The 22692-nt window shown below is 34.1% G+C and overlaps 1 protein-coding gene across 1 annotated transcript in view; it reads left to right on the top strand.

Moving 5' to 3' along the window:
* CEP112 (centrosomal protein 112) overlaps positions 1-22692 on the top strand; it is a 350208-nt gene that overhangs the window by 26857 nt on the left and 300659 nt on the right. The window contains exons 5-8 of the mRNA XM_023535655.1: positions 4338-4431; positions 6304-6381; positions 15842-15889; positions 16147-16224. Coding sequence (XP_023391423.1) covers positions 4338-4431; positions 6304-6381; positions 15842-15889; positions 16147-16224 — 298 coding nt within the window. The remainder of the gene's footprint in view (positions 1-4337; positions 4432-6303; positions 6382-15841; positions 15890-16146; positions 16225-22692) is intronic.

Raw genomic sequence — 22692 nt, 5'->3', positions numbered from 1 at the left:
TGGGAGACACGTAGCAATGACAATTTTATAGCAATTCTGAAATCTAGCCAGGCATCCAGTCCATTGCCTTTTTCTTGATTAGGACTTGCTTCCTACAGGTGTTCTTCATAGCTCTGTGCTTTTCCCTCTGAATTATCTTTCACCATAGAAATGATTTGTTTTAAGCTGAGTCGTTTTCTCAACCACCTTCATGTTTGTAGGAATTTGGGGAGTCAAATACCTCTTTTTATTTTGAACTCTCTGTCCCTTTCACTTGAAGCTAGTCTGATTCCTCGTTTTCGAGACTTTGTGTCCTTTGCCCTTCCTTTCAGTAATGATCGCCAGCACTGGTTTTCAGATGCCTCTCAAGGGCAAGGAACTTCATCCCTGCCTCTGGTACGTGAGGAGTTTGACTTTGTTCCTCTGCTTTGGGAAACTTTGACTCCTTCTTGCCTCTCTGGAGTTGCACTTCCGCTGTCTCTGTTGTTTCTGGAACCAGAGCCTGGCAGACTGTTTTAGTTTCCCTCCTTTTCGTAGCGTTGTGTTTTCATTCTAGCTTAAGGTGGTGTTATAAGTTATTCTTTTAGGCTCATTTCTGATGCAATCTCGACTGCCATTGTCACTAGATCTTTATTATTTTCCTGTTTCTGTTTCATTTATTCCTTCTGGAATTCATATTATTTCAGTGTTAGAGATTTTTTAAAAAATATTTTACTTGTAGAAATGATTTAAATTCACCCCCCCCATCTACCTCCTCCCTCCCCTCTTTCCCTTACCCTCTGGTTCATGTCCGTGAGTCTCTGTTTGTTTGTCCTGCTCATTTGTTGCTTTTAGGTTTATATCCCACATATAAGTGATATGTGATTTTCAACTTTTTCTGTTTGGCTTATTTCGCTTAGTATGATTATTTCAAGGTCCATCCATGTTGTTGCAAATGACAATATTTCATCTCTTCTTATGGCTGAGTAAATATTCCATTGTATATATGTACCACAACTTCTTTAGCCAATCATCTATCGTAGGACACTTCGGTTGCTTCCATGTCCTGGCCATTGTGAATAATGCTGCTATGGACGTCCGTCTGCAAATATCTTTTCGGATGTGGGTTTTTAAATCTTTGGGGTAAATATCCAGTAGAGGGATTGCTGGATCATATGGCAGATCGATTCTTAGTTTTTTTAGGAACCTCCATACTGTTTTCCAAGTGGTTGTACCAATTGGCAGTCCTACCAGCAGTGTATGAGGGGTTCTTTTTCTCCATATCTTCTCCAACATTTGTTTTTGTCCTGTTGATTATAGCCATTCTAACAGGTGTGAGATGGTAGCTCATTGCGGTTTTGATTTGCATTTTCCTAATAGCGATGTTGAGTATCTTTTTATATATTTATTGGCCATCAGTGTTAGAGATTTTGAATCTGTCTTCCTTATCTCTTGCATTTTCATTTAATTCATCCCTTTATTTTTTCCTTTGTGTTCTTAGAATATTTCTTGAACTAGTTTTCTAGTTCACGGATTTGATTTTATGCTGTATTTGATCTGCTATTCTCTTCTTTCATTATGGTTTTAAAATTTGGTAATCATGGTTTTCATTTGTAAGCACATTTTTATGATCACAGATTGTTCATTTCCTTTTTACATCTGCATTGTTCACTTGAATCACATTAGGGACACAAATTTAAAAAACATTTTAGAAGTTTCCCCTTTTTTTTGTATGTAGCAAGTTTCTTTTGCAAGAGGACATTTGGTTGGTTTTCCTGTAGGCTTTTAAGTCTTCTTATATCTCTCATTGCTTATCTCTATCTTTACAGATAGACAAGTCTATGTTTCTAGTTTTGGAATCAACAGAGATGCTGAGAGAATGTTTCTGGATTCCTGTTGAAATATTTTAGCATTAGGAAAAAATGTAATAGAAAATTTATATTTCCTAGAGTTTTACTCCTTAAGAGGAATAAAAAGGGATTTGTTTGCCAGGGACTCATAATGTGCTAAAGCTTTTCTTTCTGTTCATTTTGGCACCCTGAAATTAATCGAGCCACAGTCCCTCTTGTCTAATTGGCACAAGCACCATAATCATGAGCTCACTGTAATCATGTCCCCTGTACAAATTGTAGGCTGTCCTCATGAGCGCTACGACGTGCTATTCTGTGTGGCAGGCAGCGCCTGTTAGCCTTCATACGTATGATCAGTGTTGACCTTTGCTTTCTACTCTCCGTTTCACTGTTCACCTGGACTTCCAGCACCATCACTGTGATTTTGAGCTGCCTCTGTAGAGTTCCATTTAACTGTGCTTTCAGCTGGAGATGGTCTTAGTGGCAAGAAATGAAACTCTGTGACTAATGTCCTATGTTTCTTGTGCCAGCCAGATTTTAGCAATGACACTGACCTCAACGCCCTTTTACACGAAGCTGGCTTCAGCCTCTGCTTTACTTTGCCTGCTTTGGAGCATGGTCAAGGGGCAACGGGGGCAATAGAATGAATTTAGTTTTGGACATGTTGAATTGGAAGTAGGGCTAATTCAACTTATGTTTGTAATGGGGTCAGAGGCCAAGAGAGCAGTTTGGGCTAGAGATGTGGATTTGGTAATCAAAGCTTCTCCTTATTATTTGAAAAACTAACAATATATCAAATTGTCCAGAGAAAGCATGTAAAAGGGAAATGAAGAAGATTAGACACAGAACCTTGAGATTATAGCATGAATAGAATGGGCAGGGAGAGAAAGGCTAGTGAAGCTTACCGTGGAGGGGCTTAAAGATTGGATAAGAACCAGGGAGGAGTGATTCCGTGGGGCCAATGAATGTGGCATCTTTCAAACACTTTTCCTAACGTTTGAGTGAGGTCAACTAGGGTAAGGACAGATAACAGCTCATTTGCTTGAGTAGCTCGGAGATTGTCGATGACTTTATTTACAATGCTTTAAGGATGAGGAGAAGTCAGATTGTAGTTAATTGAAAAAGATATGGCAAGTTAGGATATGGATCTAAGCATTTGTTTTGAAATTTATTGTGAAGGGAAAGAGGTAGGTTGGTAGAGGACAGCTACGAGTGAGTTAAAAGAATGTGTTGTTTTATGTATGCACCCTGCGAAATACATCGATAAATGTTTCAGCCTTCTTTTTTTATTAATATTTTCTATGAGAATAATTACTTTTAATATTTAAGCATTTTTCAATTTTTAAGTATAGCTCTTTTTATGAGTGTTTAATCTATTCTTAAAGAAGAACAGGCCACTGCTTGCTATGAGTATATCAGGTTGCCTCTTCCCACATACTGAGTTTTATTTAAATGCTTATCAGCCCTAGCACATTGCCTGATGAGTTTATTCCCTCAACATTACTTTATCTATTTTTCTCATTTGTTTTTAAGTATTTGGCAATCTGGGATATCGAGTAGGGGTATAAAAAAATCCATAGTTCTCTTTAAAACAACCTTTCGAGACAGCCTAAATTATTTAGTAACTAGTCTGAGGAATGTTATTCTGTCCATATCACTACCAAAAAACACGTTCGTTTTAATCTTGTCTTTTCGAATTACTGTTTTGTCTTTTGGAAATACTTAGTGTGGCTCACAATTTGTGAAGGAAGTCCTGATGTGGCTTGTGGTTGAAAGTTAGTGACTTTAATTTATTATTTAATGATTAGTTTCCATTTTACATCTTGACACAACTGTTCAGAAAATAGATATTTTACTTATGGAATTTTCATTGAAGTAGATTGAATAAAAATACATGAGAGACTCCAGGCTCTGGTAGAATATTGAGAATGATATTTTGATACTGAGTTTTATATTGGAGAAAAGTCTTTTTGCTCGAATTCATTTGGAAGCTTAAAACTGTTTTTCTGCTTGTGTTGTACTCATCACATTTTACCTGAATTAACATGGCACATTTTAAAATTTAGGACTGATTTATCTGTGGTTTCCGATAAGGTTTCAGAATAATTCAAGGCTTTATCTTGATGTGGAATGCGAATCCAACAAAACTGGCTAACCTTTTTAAAACAGTTATCTTCTCTGAGAACATATGCTTTCATTTTTTTTTTCTCTTCCTACACTTAGGAAAAGGGGAAAGGAGGAGAAAAGATTTAAATACGTGTAGTTTATTATAGTCCCATTTTAAAATAGCATTTGTTTGTAAGCAAGTACGTAGCATTTAGGTGACATTTTATTTAAGTGCAAGAAACGTGAAAAATACAAGTTGTTATTATTTATATATATTTTTTGCTAGTGTCACATCATTGTTAACATATCATTGTTAATAAATCATCTTATTTCTAAAAGAAAAAAACTGGTGATCCTACATTCGAATACTTCTGTGTCCTCTGAATTCCCTGAATTCTGATTGTTACTGTTTTGGTCTATCAGTAGGGAACAGTACACCGCGAAGCTCCAAACGAGATCGCATTCGGTGAGTCCAGCCTACAGAGAAGATGGACAAGATATTACCCCCAAGCGTTGTGTAAGATCAGATTCTACTTTTGTTTGTTTTTTGTTTTAAAATAATTCCACAAATTTTTAGTTTCATATTGTCGAAATTCCAATGATTACTTAAAAACAGTGACTAAAATCTGAAAGTTTGGATGAACATCCTGGTGTTAAAGAAATGGTGTTTTTGATGTATTCCACAGCGTTCCTTCTGCTTTCTGAGTGATTTCGAGGCAACATATTAATCAATTATTTTTCCTGTGCATATTCGGAGAATAACTTTCGAAAACTTTGTTTTTTAGTTATTTTTTCCCTCTTTTACCCAGTATATGTATAAAAATGATTAGACACCCAGTTGTCATAAACTTAAGAAATTGGGATTAGCTTGTAGCGAAATAGGAAACACTGTCTTTATGATGAACATGAACTATTTATATCTTGAAATATGAACACCTCTCTTGCATCTAATTGCTGAACATAGATTTGGGTTGAACAAGATACCGATGATTATGGCTCATTTGCTTGAGCAGCTCATTAGCTTTGTAAAGAGAAGGACTTTGCTTGCCTCCTGTGGTCTTTCTTGCATAATAACTCTGGCTTGTCTTGGGTTACAAGACTTTTAGTTACAGGAAGATCATGGGTAATGCACGACTGTTTTAGCATATACCGCTCTAAATGTCTTGCATTTTCTTTAGTTTGGAACTTTCAAAATATTTTAATATAAAGGTTTGAAATATTTGTGGGTTTATTATCAATCATATTTACTCAAAATAAACAAGGCAGGTACATTTCCTAAGACATTCTTATTCACCAAAAAATGCAAAAAAGTGGAGGACCAACAGTGAAGCAAAAATGGATTTAATATAGCACGTCTAATAAACATTTTGTTCAGGAGAAATTTGGAGACTCCATAAAATATGAAGAACATTTTAGTGTAGTTTTCCTCACTTCAGATAATTTAAATGACCATATAGGTAAATATATTTATATGTGGGTAATGAGGTTTTCTAAAAGTGTGAAAATGCTGTACCAACAAACAATTTCAAAATATTTTTTTTGGCTGTACTGTAGAATATACATTATTATTTTACACAGACTTACCTTTCTAAGTTTTTGGAGCTTTCAGACCGTTGTTCATTTCTGAGCACAGATCTTAGGCTGTCCTTAGATAGGATTTTAATCTGGTGATAAATGTGTAATATAATAAATTATATGGGAGGGGGCAAAGCATGGAATGTAATTTTTTTTTAAAGTAAAGTATCACCATAATCGTGTTTTCATGATGTGAATTTAAAGCTTATTTCTCTTTATATTCAGCGTATGAATGAGAATTAATTTAAGAACAAAGAGCTTCTTGGACATCAGCACAAACTTTCCTGTTAACTAATTTGAACGAGAGTAAATAATTCATCTTTTCAAATGTTCCCCCATCCCCCTTTAAAGCTACTGTGGTATACCACAATTAAAACTTTTTGTAAAAGAACTTAAAGAGAATAGTCTGGATTAATTTTTAAAATATTCTTTTGATTTTTTTTTTTTTTTTTGAAATATAGTTACTGTGTGAATACATTGCAAAGTCATCTCATAGCCCTAAGCAGTTTTAATAAACAGTCATTACTTAGAATTGAGAACTAGCTCAGTTGTAACATAATCTTTCCCTCTGAGGGCAATATAGCATTACCAAAAAAGTGCACAAAACTCTTATTACTCTGAATGACGTATATTTTGTCTGCCTTTCTTTTCTTTTCTCGTCTTTTTCTTCTCTCTCTCTTTTCCCACCTTCCTTACCTCCCTTCCTTATTCCCTTCTTCCTTTTCTCTTTTTTTTCCCCTCCTTTTCCCTTTTATTTCTTACCTCCTTCTTTCTTCCCCCCATCCCTTCTTCCTTTTTTTCTTTTGTATTTCAGGGCATTAATTTGAAAAAATCTGCTCTTTCTTTGGATGACAGCGACATTGAAGCTCGCCTTAATAGTTGGAATCTTGGGGTAAAGAAAGTATTTGTTTTATGTATGTATATTGATGTGGCAGAAACATTGTATTTGGAAAATATCTGAACTGATTTAATTGTATTGAGCGAATGTTATTGGATGTTAGACATTTAGTACTGAGCGAGCAGTGAGAAGGACTTTGAGTACAGGGAGGAGAAATAATATTCCAAAGAAGCATGGAGCAATCCCTGACCTTGACAAGCTGACTTTCTTTGTAAAATAAGAGATATACACATCAGTAGTTAAATAATAATTTAAGATAGTATTTGATAAAATTGCAAAATGAGTTATATAGAAAGTAGAATACTGAGGTAGAGGGGAAAGAAGGGAGGAGTTGAAGAAGGTAGGTCATTAGGGTAAGAAAAAAATCTCAGACTTCATGCGTGAGCCACCATCTTGCAAAACAGTCTTTAGGTACAAAGCCTGGGGGGCATGGATGTGCTTGGGTAGGGGGAGGGGAGGGGAGGGAATTCAAGGCAGAACGAGGCCTGAAGAAAGGTGTGGCATAAGTGAGCTGCCATGACTGGTCTTTGGGTCTGTGTCGGGCAGTAGCGGGCAGAGTTATCAGGCTGGATTATATGGGAGCTTTGAATGCTAAACTGAGAAGTTGAGCTTTAAAATTTTAGGCAATAGTGAGCCCTGGGGGTTTATTTTTTTTCCTTGCACATTCCACTTTACATATAGGCTGTTAAATGCTTTGAGGGAATGGAAAGAGATGTAAAATAAGTTTTATCACATGATGTTAGTATAAAAATAATTTGTAATTAGGTATTTGAAAAATACAGAAACTCAGAGGAATAAATGATGTTAGGATCTTAATACTGAGAGTTGTGTGAACATTTTGTTATAGGCATATTTCTCTTCTTTTTTTCCTGTATGTATTTGTAAAATTAATATTTAAACAATTGGCGGCATATTTAAATATGTGCTATTTTAAATTTATTTTAAAATTTGAACCAAATGCATCTTAATGGTAGCACTAATTTTTCTTTCAGAGAGATGGTCCATAACTTATTTAAGCATTCTGCCATTTTTGGAAGTTTAGATTGCTCTCAATTTGTTGTTAATATAATACTGCAATAAAATTTCTTAGAAGAGTCTTTTCATACATATTCGGTTGCTTTCTTAGGTCCAGGAGGCGTATACCAGTTTATTTTCCAACTAGCAGCCTGTCTCCTTCTCACTCCTTCACTGACTTTAGGGGTCGTTATTTTATTTAAAAAAAGCCCTTCCTACCAGAAATGACCTTTAACGACAGCAGCGCTTTAGGAAAATTGACTTGGTGGCATTATGAGAGTTGTACTGGATGTGAGTGAAAATGGAGAAAGGGAGCCAGTCATCTCTGAGGTGTTCGGAGTGACCTCTACATTTGTATGATTTCCGGGACCATGGAAAGCGATAGAAAGGAGAGTGAAGAATGCTTGGTGACTGATTGGCAGGCCAAACCGAAGGGCACCTAAAAGTTTGGGTCTAGGAAATGTGAATGTTGGCTCCCTGTCAGTTAATTGATTGTCCGACGGGGAATCCACTTGAGGGCTTTCAAGTTTTATTTTCGACTGGTGGAGTTCGAAGAGAAGGTAAGATTAATTGGGAGTTCAAGGGTTGGAGATTCATGAGACTCGAGGGCTGCAGTCAAGTTGCATAGTCACACTGCTAGAGCTGGTGGCTGCGCCCAGAGACTGGAACAGCTCTAGCCTTTTAGAGGATTCAGAGTGAGGAGGGGGGAGGGCGCAGTGAGGACACCTGGCCTGTGCAATGGCCATGATTAGAAGGCCGGGAAATGGATAAGAATTTAAAGCACTGTGAATCCCTTAGTCATTTTGGGAGTATGTTAGTGAAAGAGAGAAATAGAATTGATCACAAGTGGGGACTAGTAAATCAGAAGAAACATTTTCATGTTTGAAGGTGTTGGGGAAGTTGCCTAAGTTACCAGCGTGGGAGAAGAGCACAGGAAATCCCTCAAAAAGACAAATCATTTTGCCAGAAAGCAGTATCAAAGTGAAAAACAAATTTCTGGGTTGTTCTTTTAAATTTGCCTTTGCCCTCAGCCATTGGAAACTTCCGATGTACATTTCTTAGCACATAGAGGAGTTTTCACAATTATTTGACTATTCAGAGGATTAAATTTTTCATTTGTATAATAAAATTAAAATAAAACATCTAAAATGTTTCGAGGTAATGCCTTAAAACTAGGGCTGCCTGGGGTTTTGTTTCACATTTTTATTGTTCAAAGAAGGCACTAACAGTATAAAATATAAAAGTCTTGCAGTTTTATATATTTATAGCACATACGCATTAATCAAGCTGAACTGTATCTCTTGATCACAGTAGAATAATTTAAGTATCCAGTGTATTGAAAAGCTTAGATGTTGCTTTGATTTTAGTTTGTATGCGAATGTGCCACAGACTTTTTTTTTTCTCTAAGTTAACAGCTTAGTTAATTTTTGTGCTCTATACTAAGGGTACATTTTGATATTGCTAGTATGACTGTCACCATCTTCATTCTGATGCCTTAGATGTTCTGGAACTTGAATTTTCTAGTTTTTGTTAGAAAATATGTTTTTTCCCCCCCAAATATATCCTTTCTTTTACTCGGAGTGTGTTAATATTTTCTCTAAAACTACATAATTCAAGTAGAGATTTATTTATTAAACCTAGCAATTAAAATTTTCTCCTGTATTATTTTTTTTCTTGCTCTAACCTTTTTAACCTTTAGTTTTTGGGACTCTTTCTTGCTTTATTTTATATATATTTCATGCATAACTCTATATCAATCTTTTTTTCTTTTTTTCTGATGATGGGGTGAGGGGCCAGAAGGGAGGGCTTCCTTGGACCTTCCATCTCAGTCACCTGTCAGTTCCCACCTTGGGTCCACATGCTGATTGCAGCCTCACTCCCACTGGGAGCAAACTAGCAGCGAGGACTCTTGAGTCGACACACCCCTCAGGTCTCAGAGAGCAGAGCCTGACAGAACAAGACCCAGGTGTGTGGGGCATTTATGCAGGTAGCCTCTCAGGACAGGAAGTGGGCTGAGGGAGCAAGGTGAGGTCAGCAGGAGTGCATCTCCTCCCATCCTTCCTGCGCTCCGGAGGGTAAGCGGCACCATACAGTCAGGCAGCCCGCCTGGAGGCCAGGGCCCATCGGGGAAGGGAGAACCTCCCCATTGAGAGCAAGAGGGTACCTGCTTGCCACTAGCAGCTGGGGATGCTCCTTCACTCCCGCTGTGAGGAATGTGGGAAGCCTGGCTGTTCTGCTCACTGCAGCTTTCTCGCTGAGGCCTACTGAGAACTGTTCTAATCAGTCACCCAGGCGCAGCTGTCACCGTAGTGAAGCAGACACATGAGCAAGTCCAGTTGAGACAAGCTGTTCTAGCAGATGAGCTGCCCAAGCTGCCAACCTAGACAATTGTGAGCTTAGTCAAATGGTTGTGGTTTGAAGCTGCAAAGGTTCGAGGTGATTCGCGATGCAGCAAAAAGCTAATTGATAGAGTGAATACTGCCAGTTTTCTAGAGTGATCGTGCCCGTTTGCTTCCTCATCAGCAGTGTGTAATCAGTTTCTGTTACTCGACTTTCTCTTTAATATTTGGTATTATCAGTGAATTTTTTGTTAATTAAAAAGTAGCCATTTTTGAAAGTGGTTAGTGACATTGCATTGTGTGATTTTAACATATATTTTCCTGATGACTAATAAAGTTAGATGCTTTTTATTGTGTTTATTGACAGTTTGGATAGCCTCTTGTAGTGAAGTGGTACAAAGGCTTTACCGCTTTTTCTGTTGGGTTGTCAGCCTTTTTCTTATTAATGTGTAAGAGCTTTGTGTCTACTCTGGTTAAGAGTCCTTTTGGAATATGGTATTATATATATGTTCTTCCACTTTATTGCTATCTTTCATTCTCTTATGTCTTTGATGAATGGAAATGTAAAAATTTTAATGCATTCATTTTCTCATTTTTCCTCCTTATATTTAATGCTATTTTGTGTCCTATTTAAGATCTTTGAAGATCTTTGACTATCTTAAGGTCCTGAAGATGTTCTGTGTTTTCTTCTAGCAGCTCTATTATTTTACTTTTTCTCTTTGGATCTGCATCCCACCTAGAGATGGTATTGGTATATGTTGTAAGATATGGAGTTAAGATTTGTTTTTGTCCATATATATATCCAAGTGACACTCCCATTTATTGAAAAGACTATTCTGTTCCTGTCGCAATGCACTGTTTTTTTTGTCTGATAAGTCAGGTGACAGTACATGTGTTTCTATTCTGTTCCTTTGCCTTATTTGCTTTTCCTTGTGCCAGTGGCCTCTGTCTTTATATTTTATTTGTGCTCATTAAACATTGAAATGTTGTGAGTAAACCAATAATTGGGCCTCCATTAGTAGTAGTATTCTGTGGAAAAATGTTTTTCAAGTTCTAAAAATATTGGTGTAAAAACATTATTTTGAAGCATAATTGATTTAACATTGAAGATTGAAATTATTTTATGCTATAGAGACAGTTTTGGGAGTTTCTCTGATGCTATGACTTAAAAACATTTATTTTAGTTGTGTTGCAAGTAATATAGTGCTTAATGTTTTTTCCTCTAAGACAGCTAAAATATCAGCTAAAATGTCTTCTGATTTTGCTGGAATCACAGACTATCTCTATTTGATCAACATTAGTACTGTAATAGGATATTTGGTGAATTTAACCAAATCCTGAATAATTTGAGGAAACAAACTGACAGAACCCTTTGTAACCAAACAAATCTGCTAAAGAACTAAACAAAATAAAATGTCAAAAGCTAGTTTTCACTAGAGAGCATTCAGATGTCTGTATTTATGTTTAGTTTAAATTATTTATTTTATTATTGTGATTGTTTGCTTCTTCAACAATAAATGTTCAGTCATGTGATTTATTCATGCTATTGGAACATTATTTTTGGATTTGCTTTCTGTCTAATGTTTTCTTAGACTTTAATGTTTCACGTGTCAATTTTTTAGACATTTTTTATTGTGATATTCTTCCTTGAGGTATTATGAGAGAACACATAGTTTTCTAAAAGAACATAAGAAAAGTAAATGTTAAGACTGTTTACAGATTGCTCCAAGTCCATGTTACTTGTGGATTACAAAGTGGGAACATTTAACTTCAAAGCACATCTGGCTGCTGTTATAAAATCAGAAAATAGATTGCTTGTTTCTCCCCAATAGACGTAAGAATATGCTTTACCATGAATAATTCTCATTATATATTAAAAATGATTATGAGACAAACTCAGTATATTATAAATGAATAACAGTAAGATTTATACTTGTTTACAGTGTTCATTGTTGCTTTTAAATATTAGAATAAAGTTTATTTTGGTCTACTTGAGAAAGGACATTTAGGATAACAGAACTAGTCTTTTAACATTTGTATTTAGTGGCTTTTAAAGATGTAGAGGATGAAATAGGAGTTACTTCTGCATAGTCCAAAGGCTGCATGTAATTAACTAAACCAATATTTTGTACCCTGCTTATAAATGTAGAGCTGGGTAAAAATAAGTCACAAATGGTTTTCTTGGCTTTTGGTTTAAAATTTTAAGCTTAATTAGAGCTTGAACATCTTTGAGAAGTCTCTGTTTCTCCCTTTATTTTCCTTCTTATGTTTAATTTTGCTTCATGAATTAAGGTTTTATGTATTTTCAGATTTGCATGTGTCTTTGAAGAACTTACTTTCAATCCGGGTTTTCTCCATTCTAAAAATAGAGAATGGTTATTTACTTTTATATATATATACCTTCAGACAATAAATATTTATTGAGTGCCCTTTGCTGCCTGCTGGAAATTTGTTGCCCCTGTTTTTCAAAAAGCTGTGTATACATAGTACAGTGTTATTTGCTAAAAAATAATGCCTCTTTCTCTGGTGTGATATTTACATGAACTTTATTATATTTTTACTTAATAAATATTTCCCAAAGTAAATGTACTAATACACCTACCAGTATTGCACCACATCTGGAACACTTTTATTGTTAAATTTTTAATGTATGCCAATCATGGCTGTAAATTACCATCTCATGGTGGTATTACTTTACATTTTTCATATTTCTAAACAGATTGAGCATATTTTCATGTTTATTTGCCATTCATATTTCTTCATCAGTGAAATGTCTCATTTTTCCCCATTTTTTTCTAATAGGATGTTGTTTTTTTATTTTTACGCTTTTACTTTTAAAGACCTTTACACATTTTAGAGACTAACCATTTATGCAAACCTCACCTGCCAATTTATGTCTTGTTTCGTTACACTTTTTATGATATATTTTTTTGGAGAGAAGTCCTTAAAGTGGTTAAATTTATTAATTTCTTTTCTGTTTTTGCTTTTTTTGTTTTTTGTTTAAGAAATCTTCTCTACTCTGAGGCCGTAAAGTCATTCTTCTAAGTAGTCTTCTGAAAGTTTTTATAGTTGAAGCCATAAAGGCATTCTTCTAAATAGTCTTCTGAAAGTTTTTATAGTTTTACAAGTATTTAATCCACTAGACATTTATTATATGTGGTGCAAGGAAGAGATCTGATCTTATTTTCTTCCACTTATTGAACAAATTCTTATTTTCTCAATAATTTGCAATGCTAGATTATTCATGAATCATATTCTCATATATATTAGAGTTTCTAGTACCTTCTAGTTGGTTCCATTGACTTATCTTTACTACTATAGTTTTATGTTGTCTCAGTAAGTCATCCCAACTTGATTTTTTTCTTGAGGCATGTCTTCTCTATTCTTGTCCCTTTATTTATTTACATACATTTTATAATGAGCTAAGTTTTCCAAATACCCTTTTGAGATTTTGGTTTGGATAAATTTACTTAAGAAGAACTGAAATTTTCACAATAATTGAGACTATCCACAAACATCGTTTCACTCTCTATTTATTTCAGTCTTAAGGTCTTATGACAAAACTTAATTATTTTTTCCATAAAGAGTTCCTTTTTTCTTTCCCTTCATGTTAGACAACCTTCCTTCCAAGAGCCCTTTCTCTAATGCAAAAGTGGCTCCTTCCTCAGGCTGCCTTCTCTTGACTTCCCTGTCTCCAGCACATTGATCCATCGGGTTTTCCCATCCTCACCACTTACGATAGGCCTCTCTTCTTCTACAGGAAGGTCACTATTAGATGACATTGTGTTCCACCACCTGAGGTACTGGCCTCATTTTTTCCCATGCTACCACTCTGGAGCTGATTCTGTTGACGTGTGATCTTTCTTGGGCCACTTGCATGTTAATGGAAGATTTTAGTAATCTCCTTCCCCATCTTATGAAGTGGGCGTGGGTCATGGAGATCTTTATTTGTTCTCTTCATTGATCCGTAGGGTTTTGGAGGATTGGGAGAGGAATTTAAATTCAAGCAGTTGCCATTGCTTAATAGGAACCAGTCTTCAGGTGGAAAAAAATTAATTTGTAAATTTTCCCTAATCTAAAATATAGTTACTCTTCAGATCCTATTTGTTGTTATAGAGGCTTCTATTTTATTTTTAACTTGAATAAGTTCTATTTTTAATTGTATTTTCTCTGTATTCTTTGATTAATTGGTTGTTTATTCATCCTTAACTGTATTGTTAATTTGGGTATAGATTGTTTATCTTCCATGATCATTAACTATAATAATCATTTGAGGAGCTTTTGAAAAACAGTGAGGTTTTGAAGGAGTGTAGCCAAGTAATATATATTTGAAAAAATTTGTCAGTTGATGCTGTGGTATACTTCAGGGTAAGAACCACCGTCCTAGATTACGTCACAGTTAGTGTTATATTTATATTCTTGTATATTTTGAGGTTACCCATGTAGTAATGAAGAGGAATTTTCCACTCAAATGGCTAACCTTGTAATCAGCTCTTCTGCTTCTGTAGACATGCTTGCCGCATAGGCCAAAGGGCAGGGTGACCTCGAGATCAACTGAAGACTCACCCTTCCCTTTGCTTGTTCTGTCTAGATAACAGATGTATTGCCTTTGCTTGTTCTGTCTCTGTAACTACTCGTAGCCCATAGCAACTCCTGTGCTCTGTAATTGCCTGAGGACATATTAACCAATGGGCTCTTGCCAATTGTAACTGCGCAGATGAGCCCTATAAAAGCAAGGTTACTCCTGAACTTGGGGCCCAGATCTTCACAACATTAGCTCTTCCAGGACTGCCAGTGTAATAAACTTGAGTTCTCCAACTCTAGGGAATGATGCTTAATTTCTCGCCAGTCTGATTTTTCTGCAACAGTAAATTACAAGTTTAATATGTCAAGAGATTATTATTTTATATAATTATTTTTAATTGTCATTTGTGAATGAAATATGGGATAACAATCAGTGTTTCTAATTTATCCTATAGTATATTAATTCAGTAAGTAGTTTATTAAAATTCTACAACATGTTAGGCATTGTGCTAGGTACCAGGAATTCAAAATTGAGAAGTCATCATCCTTACACTGATTGTGCTTAAAGACAAATGTGGAGACATACTGATAAACACTTAAAATGTAAGAGCTATGAGAGACTCACAGGCTACTTTAGGAACTAATAAGAGAATGGGATCAGGTTCAGTTTCCTCCCTCCCTTCCTTCCTTTCTTCCTTTCTTCCTTCCTTCCTTCCTTCCATTTTAGTTAGGTACTCACTACTTGCCAGGCCCTGTGGTGGATGCTAGGGGTAGATGGGTTGCAACACAGTCATAGTCTGTTTTCAGAGTTCATACTCTTTTGCAGAAGATAGATGTTAGATCACAAAAGGGAACAAATCCGGAGGGTACTAATGGAGTAGTCAGAGCTTAACTACATTTCCTGGGGGAAATGATTCCTCAGCTGAGAGTCTTGAATAAGTTAACCATGTGAAGAAGTTGGGAGAATGATCTCACAGGTTGCAAAGACTCAGATATGGTACCGTGCAGTGCTTTCAAGGTAAAACAAGTTGTTTGGTGTCCTTGGAATATGGGGTATGTTGGGGGATAGATGAGCATGAGAGGTAGATATTGGAGGAGTCCCAAAGGAATTTTGTATTCTAGTTGCTATTATGGAGGTAAATTTAAGGATTCATACATTGAATCTGCCTAGGAGTGTAGTGATTAAATTGAGACCTGAAAGACAAATAGGTGTGTGTTTACAGGGGTTGGAGGAGTAGACGCAGTAATGCATAGAGGTAGAGAGGCATAAGAAGACCTATCATATTCTGCTAATATAAGTCATTCAGGATGTGAAGTTAGGAGTGTTGGAGATAGGGCTGGGCCGTGAGTCTGTGAGGGGATCATGAAGGTGCATTTGTGTCCACGAAGGAGTTTGTGATTCATATTTCATTTGTTAGTGGGCCACTAAAAATGTATTATGCAATACTCATTATAGAAGACAAACGAAATACTAAGACATGTAGGAAACATTTTCATATAGCAACTTAATTCTATATTTTATCAAATAATAATTAAGACTCAAAAATTAATGTCTTTATTTTATTTTCAATTTTCAGATAGAAAATCCTCGGTACCTGAGACAGAAGCCTATCCCACTTTCTGTGGTAGGTGAGAATTCCATCGGACTTTTCTTATTATTAATAAGATAATCATTAAGTTATTTACGGAAAGTAACACAAGTCCACATAGTGAAGCGTAATAGTCTTATTAATCCTATCACTTGGAAGCGAATCAGTCATTTTTTTTCCCTCTAATGTTGATATTATTTTGGCATGAACTTCAGGCAATTTAGAAGTTTGCTTTTGGGTTAAGGATAAACCAGGCCTGAAAAAGTATTGAATAACTCATACTCATTCTACAGATGACACCCAAATTCAGCCTGAGAAAATCTAGCAGTCTCCACGAGGATCATTTACTCTCCCGAATGCATGAGAAAGAGGTACGATTGAGATATTTCTGATGTAGCTAATTAGTAACTGTTTTTATGTTTTGTGTAATATGAATTTTCAGGTCATCATTAGAATAATGATGCAGGGTAGGGAAAGGTTGTCCTAGGTACCAATTTAAAGTAATGATACAGGGTAGGCAGGGTTTGCTTTTCCATTATTTAACGCCCATCTTCCATTTTGTGTGTCCCAGCTGCATGCCTGCCACACTGGATGTGTGCTGAGGGACCCTCTCCTGACTGTCAATTCCCGATTGTCAGGGGGCGAGGGGACTTGGCAATGTCTTTGACCTCAGCGAATTCTTCCATCCTCCTATTATCTTTCTAATCTCATTATTACTATTTTTACTATTCGAATTGATCTGCTAAATTAAGGTATGCTATAGCTGATATATGACATACTATCGTTCTTTGGTTATTTGAAAGTAGAATTATTAAAGAGGCAGTATTCTTTATTGGTTAAAAGCATAGGCTTTGGAGTCCAGAACACATGGACTTAAATCCTACTTAGTAGCTGTGTGAAAATGGGTGGATACCCTCTCTTAGCCTGTTTCCCCATCTGTCTTGGGAGACATCTGCTTTACAGGATGAATGAAGATTCTGTAGTCTGAAGCACCCATATGTTCCACATATAGTAGTCATTGAACAAAGATTAATTTACTTTATTATTTTCTGTCTTTAAAACTTTCTGGGAAGTTTAAAAAATCATTATTATTATTTTTATTTTTGCTCATGACACCAATGAAACACTTTGGTCATCTGTGTGATATGACAGAACATTATTAGATTAGGAACCTGAGACACTGTGTCCTTAACCTCCTTTTACCATTCTGTAGTCATATGACTCAGACATGTTAAGAATACTAGTTTAGCTTTTGTTTAAAAAGAGGGTAATTATTGATTTCACAGGGTTGTTACCAAAATCAAATGAAAATAATGAATATATATGTAACTTATAAATTATAATGTACTATTTAAATGTGCAAATGTGAAAAATGTTACTGGACTTAGATTAATGTTTCTAATAAATTTATTTAAATAATTTTATCTTTTTATTTCATTTAAATGAAGATGCCCCAAGGATTTCTAAAATTTAATTTCAATTTGTTTATTTTCAACATGATAAAATTTTCTTACCACCCTAATTATAAAATATCATAAAAAGTATTGATTTTTTTCCTTAGATATTCCGAACACTATCATGAGCATATAAGTTTATTTTTGTTGATAATAGAAGAGGAAGGGCTATTTTTTCTTTTAAATTTCAGTCTGGTAGAATTATTAATATTCTATCTGTCATTTCATAGCTCCTCTTTAAAGCATGCAGGGTGTTTTTTTCCCTTGGTGCAAAACTAATATTTTTTAAAAAAATCTTTTCAATTAAAAAGAAATTAGATTTTATAAAACGTTTTTGAATGTAATACTTCTTATATTCAGATGTACCTTCTTTTGAGCTCTTGTTATGAATTTCTTTTTAAAAATTGTCGTTACTTATTTTTACAAGTCATTCCAAGTCATTTACAATCATTTTTCTTTTTACTTTTATTTTGTACTATTTCTTACTGTTGAGGCTGCTTACCATAGAATAATTAAAATAATTGAAAGGAAATGATGGCTTTTTAAAAATTTTTTGGTCTTTCGTGAAATAATATCTTTATGATGACATCCTGAGCCAGGGGTAAACATACCAAAATTACCCACATATGTGTTGAAAGAAAAAATATTTACAGCTATCATGTATTGCATCAGAGATTCATTTTTAAATGTGCGTGGCTTTATTTTTCCACACCCGTATGTTTTTGTTTTTCTTCTTGGCATACTGTAAAAATATTTTGGCATCATTGAGAAGTTTGCATGTAAACATCAACTTACTTCATATCTTAAAATATATTCAGTGTATATTTTGGCTAAAATAACCCTTTGTGCAATTACATAGTCATCTGACTGTTTTTGAAAAAATTTTTTCTTCATCCTAAAATATTTGAAAGTATATGCTAAGTTGCCCAAATGAACTATCTTAGTTTCATCTTTCTTTTAAAAAGTAATATTTGTGATTGTAAAATAGTTTATGTGGGTTTCTATTGAAGAAATTTTAGAAATTATAGACATATGTAAAGAAGGAAATAAATCACCTAGAAAATGAACACTTAGAAATAAAAACAGTGGCAAAATATCATTGTTTTATCTTTTAATCTTTTCATTGTATCCAGTGAACATACTTTTCCTTAGAAAATTGAGATATCACTTGTATTATTTTGTATATGTTGAGTATTTTTCATGCTATTAAATATTCATAAGCATCTATTTTTAATGACTGTATTTATTGTATTTCATATTATGGAGGTATCCCCAGTTTAGCTTATCCTTCTTGTTGAGTAATGAGATTATTTATAATTTTTGCTAACATAAATAATACTGGGAAGAATATCCTTGTATCTTTATCTTTATGTGTATCTCTAAATATTTATTTAGGGTAATGAATTGTATCTTACACGATAAAATTGAAAGGATAGATATATGTTTAGTGTCATAAACAATTTAACTTCTAGAATAAAAATTAATACTTGGAAGCCTATTGAAAATTGTATGTTCCCAGCAGCTACAACTCAGGAATTTATTATGTGCAAAATGAGAATGAAAATAAAAAGGCAGAGATAATCAAGAGCTATTTAAAGGCAGAGGAAAGGAGCAGTTTAGGTTGCCTTCGTAAATACAAAAATACTAATTATATTTTTAATACAGAACAAGTATTTTTCTTCACAATTCAGTTTTAGGAAAACTTTTTAAAATAATTTCACTTTTGAAATAGTAAAAACTAATTATAGTACTTTATTATTGTTGTCTCTTTTCCAGAGGTATTTATCTAATTTAGATTTTTTCCTCTAAATTTGAATGCATAGTTATGTTGTGATATGCATAGTTATCCTTTGGAAGGATAATCTTATGTCTAGTTGTTTAAGTCGCTTTTATTAAACATTTACTTTTGGACATGAGGATAAATGCTTTTCTGTTTTGAAATTCAGTAGAATCTTGTATGTCTACATAAGACAACCCTGATGTGCCTTGTTCGTGTGTCATCTAAAAACGCTTTTATTGTTGCTGGGTGGTGTTTTAAAAATAATAAATGTGGTGTTTGAAGTGAGTTAACTTTATTTTAAATTGAAATATTGAATATTAAATATTTAACCTTCTCAACATGTAATCTTTATTCTTCCAAGGTAATCATTGCTATAAATTTAATGTGTTTTCTCTTTAAAATTTTTTGGGAATATCTCATTTTTTAAAAATATAAATGAGCTCATAAGTCATACTCTGTATATTGTTTGCTTTTGTTTTTTTTAACTGATATATTCAGATGACTTTTCTATATCAGAAATATGGCTTCATTCTTTTAAATAGTTGCTTCGTATTTCATTTTATTGATGTACAGATTTTATTAATATAGTTTCCTATTGAAGGACATAGGTTCTATAGAGTACTTTGCTGTAACAAAGTGTTTCATTATCCTTTATATCTTTGTGTGTTTTATGTTTATTCTTATGTGATAAATTCTATAACATGGAATTGCTCAGGCACTGGGTTGCAAATTTAAATTTTTGATTGATATTGACAGATTACCCTTAAAATAAGGTTATGTTTGCCTAGTACTGCAGGTGTGGAGGAGAATGGGGAGTAATGGGTAATGGGTATGAGAGTTCCTTTTTGGAGTTCCTTTTGGATGAAAATGTTCTGAAATTAGGTTCTGTGATGGTTGCATAATTGTCTGATTTATTAAAAACCATTGAATTGTATACTTTAAATAGGCAAATATTGTGGTATGTGAATTATGTACATCTCATTAAAGCTATTAAAAAAGGTAACGTCTGTTTGTACTTGCACCAATAGTGCATGAGAATGTCCGTTTTCCCATTTCTTCACCAACACTAAATTATAAACATGTTCGATTATCTGGGAGAAGAGAAATAAGATCTTGTTTTGACATTTACATTTTTTTTATCAATATCATGTTAGAATGAACATGTTTTTGTCTGTTTATTATCTTTTTTAATTTCACATTGTGAGCTGTCATTTCTTACAGTTTTCCATATTTTCATTGAATTGTTTGTTTTCATATAAAGCAATTTATATGTTAAGGAATTTGGTCTTTGTCATATGTTGTAAGTATTTGTCTCTATATGTCTTTTGATTTATTCCTTTTTTTTTTTTTTTAATATATACAAGTTTTCTTTCAGTTAGATCTCTTAATCTTTTCTCTATGGCTTCTGGTTTTTGTATCACACTTAGAAAAGCCTTTCTTATTCCAAGGTTATGAAAAAAATTAATATTTTTAACTCTAAAAATCTTTTTATATTTAAATTTCAGATTCATTTCAGAGGCTTTTGCTGTGAATAGTGATGGTAATCTAGGTTAGTCAATTCTTAATTTTATAAAATAAAAATAAATAAAATAAGAATTTTGAAGGTTGAAATGCTTAAGTTAAAGAATACATTAAGTATGGAGAGAATCTAGTGTTATGAAATTTTATAGATTACAGAATTTATCTGTATCATGAAACAGTTAGTAAAGGATTTAATTCTGTTGAAATTTTAGTGTCCTAAAATACTTCATCAACCTTTAGAAATCCAACTTTATAAAATGCAACTTCCATTTAAATTGTAATTGTGTGGAAAATATATAGATGTTAAGTGAGTACTATTAGCAATGTTATTTTATTAAAGAATTGTAGTAGGCTATTGTGGTGGCTAAAAATACATTTGTAAAAATATTTTAAGATGTTATTTAAATTTTCAGTTTATTTTGGGCATTGTGGGAAAACATATGTTCAGTGACAGTGATCCTTTATTTTAACTTTAGCCTATCATTCACAAACAGGCTCGGACTTGTTTGCCTTTGTAATTGCTAACACATTTCCTGTGATATCCACATCACAGGACTGTGTGACAGTGAGCATCATCAAGCAATGGCTTTTTTAAAAATTTTGTATTCTTAAAAAGATGTCCGACATAAAGACATTTGGAAAACTGTTGTCACTGAAAATGAAAGAAGAGACAATACAATGAGAGGGGATCAGTTTTCAGAGTAACCATCAATTTTCAGAGAGCAGATGGTAGAAATTGCTCTTTTGTGAAATAAAATAGTTTTCCCTTGAACCTCACCTCCACCCATGTTGAACGTTCCCACCTATTGCCTAAAAATGGATATTGCTTCTTTCTTACATTTAAAGCCAATTAAACATTTTTCCCCTTTGTGAATCTGCTAGTTAAATGTAGAATTAAACAAATCCAAGATAATGAAATCCGTAGTCATTGACATAATAAATGAAAGAACTGATATTTAAAAACATTACTTATGAATATAGCATTCATATACCCACAGTGTCACAAATTGTAATAATCGTACAAAGAAATGCCATTGTAAACAACACCCTGACAAAGATTAGATCATTGCCAGTATCCCAGAAGCTGCCGTTTGGCCCTTCCCAGTTGTAACTCTCTTCCATCTTTCCTACCAGTAACTGCTATCCTGACTTTTCTGGTGATAATTTCCCTCCTTTGTTTCTAAAGTCGATTTTACCACCGATGCCTCTATCCTTAAAAATGAAAATATTTTTATTTTAGTAGATTTTGAGCTTCATATAAATGGAACTAAACTTTATGTAGTCTTTTGTGTCTTGCTTCTAATAGTATGTTGGTGATATTCACCCTTGATATGCCATATAGTTACAGTAGGTTCATTTGCATCGCTTTCTGTTAAATGAATCTGCCACAATTTCTTGCTATTTTGTTGATGAATCTATTCTGATTTTTGGCTTTTACAAACAATAATCCTATGAGCAATCTGATACATGTATCCTGACACACATGTGCAAGAGTTTCTTTGGAGTAGTGGTTCTCAAAGTGTGGTCCATGGACCCCGTGGTCCCTAAGACTCATGAGGTCAGTGAGGTCAAAATTGTTTTTGTAATAATATTTAAATGTTGTTATTTTTTTTACTGTACTGATATTTGCATTGGTGTAGCAAAGACAGTGCCGAGTAAAACTATATCTTGGTCCAAATCAAGGCAGTGGCACTGAATTGTACTGGTGGTCGTTATATTCTTCACTGCCACATGCTCACAGGGAAAAAAAATCACATTTTACTTAAGAATGTCCTTGATGAAATTAGCAATAAAATTGTTAATTTTGAAAAAATCTTGTACCTTAAATGTGCATCTTTTAGCTATCTGAGTGATGAACTGGAACTATGCATAAAGAGCTTATGCTGCCCATCAGAGCACGGTGACTGCCCAGAGCGAAACACTTTGATTCTTTCAGTTATGAGCTGCCATAGCTGCTTTTTTTTGTGGAATATTGTTTTTATTTGAAAGAATGGCTGACTGACACACTGGTTCTTCAGACTCAGATATTTGGCAGACATTTTGTTAAAAATGCACAAAATACAAAACAACCGATAATGATACTA

Source organism: Pteropus vampyrus, unplaced genomic scaffold (assembly GCF_000151845.1).
Source record: "Pteropus vampyrus isolate Shadow unplaced genomic scaffold, Pvam_2.0 Scaffold143, whole genome shotgun sequence".
Taxonomy (NCBI): domain Eukaryota; kingdom Metazoa; phylum Chordata; class Mammalia; order Chiroptera; family Pteropodidae; genus Pteropus; species Pteropus vampyrus.
This window is presented reverse-complemented; position numbering and strand designations above follow the sequence as displayed.